Genomic DNA, 7,976 nt, shown 5'->3' on the forward strand with positions numbered 1-7,976 from the left:
GGCCGGGCATATATATATATATATATATATTTTTTTTTTTTTTTGTATTTTGTATAACTATTTTAATTTTATATTAATATAAAGTAAAAATATAAAACAAAAAAATAATCTTATGAAAGGAGTGTTTGAATAAAGGATGCAAAGGCTTTAAATTTTTATATCCTTATACTTGAAACATTCATTACGAATTTAAGATAATACAATGAACATGAAAAAAAATATAACTTATAGTATAAATCTTATACTGGACACTAGAGTGTTATAATAACTTGATATATAAGGATCAAGCTTCAAAGGCTTTCATTGTTTCATTTCAAAGTTTTATTGCATAGTAAATTAATAATACTTTAAAATTAGTCTAACAAACTAAAATATTAAGCATAAATACATCTAATAATTTAAAAATAATACAAATTATCTCAAATCAACTTAAATACGAATTTTTGGACACTCAAGACAACTCTTCATCTGCCTCCTTAAACAGCCTGTGCCCACCAACTTTAGACGAAGATTTAAGACTCGACCACAGTTCTTGCACTTTACTTTGTGAACTTCTTCATTTTCTTCTACCACCTCAAAATGTTCCCAAACATATAAGCGCACTCTAGAAGTACGGGCGTGATTTAACTTGAATTGAGAATTTGAGTTTGAGAAATGAGAGATGAGTGAAGAAATGAAGAAGGGAGGGGGGGGGGGGGGGGAAGATGTTTATAGTTTTTCAAAGGGCTAAATTAGTAATTACCTAAAGTGTTATTTTTTTTTAAAAAAATTGCCCAAAAAGGGCTATTCTTGCAAAATATCCGTTGGGCAACGGCTAAATTTGAAGCTGACCATTGCAACAGTCATATGACTTTAAAAAAAAAAATCAGAAAATAGCCGTTGAACCGGTCCGGTTAACCGGTTCAACAGTGTTTTTCATTGACCGGGTTTGACTGGTCCGGTTAACCATTTTTTTGTTTATACAGACCAACCCCCCTAACACAGCCCACCCGGCCCTTAACTACCGGTCCGGTCCGAGTTACTACCTGTCTGGGCCGGTTCGGAAACAGGTCAACCCGACCTGTTAAACAGGTATACTTCAAAGTACTTCGATGCAGAAATAGTGTTTCTAGAACACCTCAAACTACATGACCAAGAATTATCTTGGGTCATATCAACTGATTTTTAAAAATAGCCAGATTTACAACTGGTCGTTCAAAAATAGCCCAATTTCAAAAGTAATCGAAATTTAGCCACTTTTTAAGTAAAGATAAATCTGAGTGAAAACACTGTTCAAAACCCGTAAAATACTCCAGTATATTATGCTGGAGTTCCAGGATAGTATGCTGGAACTCCAGCATAATATGATGGAGTTCTAGCATAAGTACACTAGAACTCCAGCATAATATACTGGAGTTCCAGCAAGTATAATGGTCCAGTATAATATACTGGAGTTTGGAGCACCAGTGCTCTAGTCTCTAGTATATTATATTGGAGCCAGTAAAGTATACCGGTCCAGCATAATATGCTGGAGTTCATACACAAGTGCACCGAACTCCAGTATATTATGCTGGACCGGTCTCTATTGCAGCAAAACGGTGGCTATTTTTCATTAACTTGGTAAACGCTGGCTATTTTTGACTGACCAGTCCGAAAACTGGCTATACCGTGCAATTTTTACACTGCATCAACCCACATTGGACCATGAATACTTGGATTGAAGAGCAGTATGTTTTTGGGCCTAGCAAATTGCAGGTAATATAGCTTCTGATTCATGGGCTATTTCTTACTGAGTCAAGAGCCCATGGTCGACGGGCTTGTACATTAGATTATTATTTTGCTGAATACAATTTAATTGGCCAATACGAGAAATCTCGGCACAAACCGTTGCTGTAAAAATGGGTTTCTCGCATTTGTGGTAGCTCAATATCTAAACGAGTTGCACACACGGACCTAGTACATGTTCATAGGACAGATGACATCCCTGGAGAGTAATTTCTAAATGTTAAATATTTAAATAATTGCATTACTTTGAATATATATCGATTATTGGTCACCCTATTCCTCTCATTATTCACGGAATTTTGATTGGTTTATTTATTTATTTTCCATATACCCCACCCCCGAAAGGCTCAAACCCTAACACCCAAAAGTTAGCTATCTTCACTCTATTGGTGACTCAACTCCTAGTCCCAAAATAGTATACTCCCGTCTCTGCAACCTCGCGCCATACAATGGGGAACTCTTTTGCTCTAGCGTTACGCATGTGTTATCAGGATGTTAAGTCACCTGCGATGAAGGTAATAAGGTCCAACAAGGTGCAGTTTTAACCATATGAAAAAATAGGCTCATGCAACCATTTTCAGGTCCAGGTGAGGTGGTGGATATTTCTGTTAAAGAAAGAATCTGCAAGAATGAAATTCCTGATATTTTATAGCATAAGTGATAACAAGCCAGAATATCCATGTCACTCCAGAAAATAGCAAACGTAGTTCAGAGAAAAACTAAACAGTTATTCTAATGACCTCAAAGGCTTATCAACATCCATCAGAGACGACGTGATCACATAAAACATTATTCAGGAATGCAATAGATGCATTAAGAGAAACCAGAGGAAGTCTAGTAACTTTCTTCTCCCACCCTTCCACATGTTACATCTAATAAAAACAGCAATGTCTACAATTAACCAATCCACCTCGGTTTGCACAAATTAAATCTTTTCTATTCTGGAAGCTCCACTGGTGAGGGCACGTTGATTATACATATAATGCAATGTTTCATCATTCAGTGACAACGAAGATAATCATGAAACTGATCAAGATATGTAGTAGATCTATTACATACATTTTACATTCTACTTAGAAAATACAAATTCCATCATCTATAGCTGTTAAATTTCAGGCTTCACCTTAACGTCTCCATTTGGTAACAGACTTTGTGCTTGAGCCAAGCGTTTTGCTTCCTGCTCATATGGAAACAACATAAAATGTTTGATATGACAACCAGAAACTAGCAATAACATAGGCACAAGTTTCAAGAACAGCTATATGGTAGAAGCATATCAACTACTCAGTGTCATCAAAAATTGAACAAGACAAAAAGTATATAGCAGTCTTTCAAAAAATACTTCTCAATGATGCATCAATCTCACAGAGATTATATCGTGAAACCTTATAAGACAAATTCTTTTGATAAGCAGTGAATGTTCCATGAATTAACACTGCAATGCTGTCAAGCAGTGTTATTAAAGGTGAAAAGCGCAAAAAAGCTCTAAGGTCCGTTGGGGCTTTAAGCGCAAAGCGCAAATAAAGCGCGGGCTTTAATGAAAAAAGGTGCAACTGGAGAAAAAGTAAAAATATGTATATGTAGTCCAAGACTAATATTATATGTATGAATAACAAATATATGGACGAAGAAATTGCAAAATTTTTATGATAAAGTGAAATATCAATTGTTTAATGTCGCCTTTTGAGGATTACACTCATTGGCAAGAAAAAGTATGCCTTAGAGCTTTGATGCAACACTAAGGCGCCTACAAAGCGAGGTGAAGCGCTCAACATGTTTTGAGCCTCGCTTCAGGGCTTAAGCGCGCCTTTGACAACACTGCTGTCAAGCTGCACAAAAGCTGCAAACTGAAATTCCAGCACTGACTTTGTCCAGCTATAATTTCCAGAGGGCATAAATTCCTAATATTCCTCACTTAGGAAATTTGATCTAAGCATACAATCTAACATTTGTATAAAACCAGTTAATTGTTCCACAGGAAAGGAGGGGAACATACTAAGAACCACCACCACAACCTACCTTTGCAAACTTAAAAAAAAAATAATATACCCGGCAATCTAATAGCTTATGCTTTTAGACGAAGTGGTCACACATTTTAACATGGTATCTATGCAGACAACCTGGGCTCAAGTCACATCACTACCCATTACTGGAAAGAACTTCAGTGTGCTTGGCCCCCCAGAATTAACAAAGGAAAAGAAAGAGTCAACCCTGCATGGGCGTGTGTGCAAAAGTGCATCCTCTATCTAACAGCTAAAACTTTTAGATGAGGGTGTGACCAACTAACACTTTTTTAACTATCAAAAATTAACCGCCTAGCTTCAGGCATTTATTCTCTGCATCTGAGGACCCATCAGAAAGATAATTGACATTCTTTTTTTTCCGGAACATTGTAAGGTAACATCATCCTTAGATGGAGTCTCAACATTCCCAAATAATCCTAGAAGAGATCAGGCCTTCACTAACCCAGGCAATGAGAGGACTTCACATTTCTAGAAAAAGGTCATCTACATCTCGTAAATCAAGTAATTTGTGCTGAATCTATAAGATGGTCACCAAGGGAGCATAAACCTTTCAGCTATTCATAGATACACACTCGCTATATTAATTTGAAATGCTCATAACATTTGCAGTGTTGAACAAGCAAATGAAACTTACGGCTGCAGAAGCTGCACGAATCTCCCTATAAGCCTCCACTTCCTCAGGGAAAGCCTGTTCAAGCTCCTCCAGGAGATGCCCTCGCAAACCCTGTGACAAAAGAGAAAATAAGTTATAAATTCCAGGCTTTTCAAAATTGGACGGAAAACTAGTAAAACGAAGGAAAAGGCCCTAGAATGAAAACCACAGTTGAAGGGACAACAATGCAAGCAGAGCAAAGAAGTTAGAGTAGTAGACTAGTAGTTGCTGTCTTATAATCCACAGCAAGGTCAAGGTTAGCATTAGGAAGAGATTTCCCCGAAGAGAAGTATTCTCATGAGCAGATAAAACAGTAAATAAGATCAATATAAATTTCCTTAGGCAAGGGAAGAGGGGGTTTGGAGTGGGAGGGAGAGATAAGTAGCATATCAAAAGTTCTCCTCAAGTCAACGCTCTCAAAGTTGAATGCTGAGGACAAAATGATAAAACCTAATGAGCGTTTTCCACCTTTTTCCCTATAAAAGCTGCACAATAAAAGTTCCCGGTGCATATCAGAAGGTTCTTATAGGAATATCTTCTAACAGGCACTACCCGTGCAGCACTATATCGGAATGAAGTAAATTTTTCCAGTAGTAATATCATTTTAAGTTGGATTGATTATTCTCCTCGCTTCATTAATTGTAGAAGTCTTTAGCTGTTGCAGGACTAGCTCTTTCCATTCGAGCAGTTACACCAACAACAATAAGAAGTAAGCCTCAACCGTAAACTAGCTGCGCACGGCTATAAGAATCCCCACTATCCAGATTTTTTTCAATTAATCTCAGTCCATCATTCAATAAATCTATCCAGTGAGCTTTAGATTAGCTCTAAGAGTTTCAGATTCTTTCCAATCCTAAACCATTCAAGCAGTTATTTTTTTTTATCAAGAAAATACAAAAATAACTTCAAACAGTTATTTAGTTGCCAAATATTCTAAATTTGAGCTTTAGATTTGGTCTAAGAGCAATAAGGAGATGCGCAAAAACTAGAACAGCATTCGAACATATCTTTTTCCATAAAACAGATCCAGAAAGCAAGAAAAACTTCAATGGTTTATTTATAAATGGGCACCATCGTCCATAAGACCGTCTAGAATATAGCTACGCTGAGACAAATATATTATATCATGTTTGTCCATTGCACATGTTAGTGAAAATGACTCAAAAAGAAGGGGCATTTCATAGGTCCTTAGCATTTGAACTAGAAGTAATATAAGTTTCCACGACCATTTAGATGAGAAGTGTCACACTTTTTGGTAAAGACATCTCCTTCCTTCAATTCTTCTTAAACTTTTACCTTCTCATTTCTATATGATATTTTTCTTGTTTATTTAACATACTCTTCTTTATGACTACTTTTTACCTCCAAATGACATACAACTGATTTTACACTCTGTCACCTGTCATTTTCTCTCTCAGGATCTTTAGGTAGCTAAAACAAGCACAAACACAATAAATTGTCCAAAATAAGGTTCAGGGCAAACTGATACAGCGAAATACAAATACAAATCTCTAATAAGACTTCCAGGAACCCATTAGGCCAAAGGTACATTCTAAACAGTATTAAAGGCATTGAAGTGAAAAATAACCTTGAATGCATCTGTTTTCCCCTTAGTGACTTGGTTCTTGGCAATGCAACTATTCAACACATCCCTCGTAAATTCATCTGGATTCTTCCCATCATCAATCAAGCTATAACAAAAATTACCACATATGAATACCAAAATTAAAACATAATAACAAAAGAAAGTTTAGCATAAACAAGTATATTACTTCAGAACCTCCATAGGCACTTGAATATTGCATTTTTCTCCCAATTTCGCCATATTATCCAGCTCCAGCACAAGATTATTCCTAAAAATAAAAAATTAAAGCAATAAAAAAAAGGCACATGAATTTAAGATTATCGAAAGTACAAAGCTAAAAAGATTTATACGTACAGACGTTGAAGAAGGGGAAGTTGAGAGGAAACATTGTAAGAAGAGACGGTGAGATAAAGCTGGTGGAGAATTCCTAGGGTTTTGTCGATCGAATTTATGACTTGATTGAGATTTTGTTTCGACTCCTCGGACGGTGAACCGGCGGTGGAAGCAGCGGCGGCCGTCGAATCGACGGGTGATGCGTCGTTGGATTTAGGGTTTATTATTCCGTTGCCACCGACAGAGTTATTCTGCGATGAGTCCATGTGCTTATGTCTGGATTTGCAAAACCGATCAGTGGATAGACACAAAGAGAACTGCGAATTGGAGACTAGAGCTGAACTAATAGATGGTTTTGCTTTGCTAGTCACTTATTGCAATGTGTTAGATATAGGTTTGGTCGGTTAATCGAGCTAGGACCAACTGAATTTGCCATAAAAGTCCGAAAAATAGAACCAAATCGAAAACCAAATCAAACCGATCAAAAAAATCGATATTTGGTTTGGTTTGATTTTGGTTTTGAATTTTAAAAACCGATCAAATTTGGTTTGGTTTTGGTTTTAATAAAAAAAATAACCGAAAAAATCGAACCAAACCGACTATAGGAGTAGCTATTTCAAATTTATTATTACACCTATATATATGTATATTTTTATACAAAGTTTCAAAAATTTTATGGTGAATGTTAATCGTTTGCACTTTTAATACAGTTTTTTACCTTTATATTCTAGTTTGATTGGTAGTTTTCTTTTGTTAAGTGTAAGAATCCATTTCATGTTAAAAAAAATATATTTTTAATTGAGTCCTTAAATTATTCATCACTATTTGATTCAATTGTCATCAATATATTTTAGTGAATAATATATTTCTCAAAGGGCAATTGATTTGATAGTGTTACGTTAAAAATGTGATCGACGGAATATGTGTTTGGTAGTATGTCTTATATTTAAGAAAAAACCGACAAATAATCGAAAAAACCGAAAACCCGACAAAACCCGAATCGAGAAAAAACAGACTTAATTGGTTTGGTTTGGTTCTAATATTTGAAAAATCGACTTACTTGGTTTAATTTCTTTTTAGGGAAAAACCGAACCATGAACACCCCTAATGCCTCGTATAAGTAGATTGATTAAATAATAAATATAAAAAAATAAGTAAACTTATTTTCAAATTCAAGTTATATACACCTTTCACTACAAAGTGTATTTTCTATTATTTTTTTATATTAGCAGATCATTCAAATAATAACTACTAATAAGCCACCTTAAAATGAAAAATTTGTAATATTAATATTAAATAAATTACGTGCTAGCTATAATAGGTCAAGGTGATTTGATAATGTAAAATTTATATTACACTACTTGTGTATATAACTTAAACTCCATTTAAAAATCAAATTCAAGTGTGACTAAGTTCTAGAACTAATAATTAGAGCATACTAAAACTGTTACGAAACTTAGCTCAAAGTAATAATATAAAACAAGAAGATAGACAATAATGTAGAGAGAAAGAGAGGAGAGAATCTATTTCTTCCATGTATTCAAGTGTATACAATGTGATGTCAAAGCCCTCTATTTATAGGATGACATTGAGGTATACAAAGGGATATCATAAACAT

The 7,976-nt window shown here is 35.2% G+C and overlaps 1 protein-coding gene across 1 annotated transcript; it reads right to left on the reverse strand.

Annotated features, from left to right (window-relative positions):
* Positions 1-2,541: 2,541 nt before the first annotated feature.
* Positions 2,542-6,789, reverse strand: LOC109214132 (mediator of RNA polymerase II transcription subunit 10b-like). The gene is made up of 5 exons (XM_019378020.1): positions 6,380-6,789; positions 6,213-6,293; positions 6,029-6,131; positions 4,423-4,512; positions 2,542-2,941 (listed from the first exon to the last, which is right to left on the reverse strand). The coding sequence occupies exons 1-5, from the start codon at positions 6,622-6,624 to the stop codon at positions 2,870-2,872; spliced, it is 591 nt and encodes a 196-aa protein (XP_019233565.1). The 5' UTR covers positions 6,625-6,789; the 3' UTR covers positions 2,542-2,869.
* Positions 6,790-7,976: the final 1,187 nt, after the last annotated feature.

This window comes from Nicotiana attenuata, unplaced genomic scaffold (assembly GCF_001879085.1).
Source record: "Nicotiana attenuata strain UT unplaced genomic scaffold, NIATTr2, whole genome shotgun sequence".
Taxonomy (NCBI): Eukaryota; Viridiplantae; Streptophyta; class Magnoliopsida; order Solanales; family Solanaceae; genus Nicotiana; species Nicotiana attenuata.

What these genes read in the sequence shown, in the direction of transcription:
- LOC109214132 (XM_019378020.1), bottom strand. Translation starts at nt 6,624, where the DNA reads ATGGACTCATCGCAGAATAACTCTGTCGGTGGCAACGGAATAATAAAC. An exon ending in GGAAAACAGATGCATTCAAG is followed by an intron (nt 4,513 to 6,028) that starts GTTATTTTTCAC and finishes CTTTTGTCACAG; the next exon opens with GGTTTGCGAGGGCATCTCCT. An exon ending in TTCGTGCAGCTTCTGCAGCC is followed by an intron (nt 2,942 to 4,422) that starts GTAAGTTTCATT and finishes CCATATGAGCAG; the next exon opens with GAAGCAAAACGCTTGGCTCA.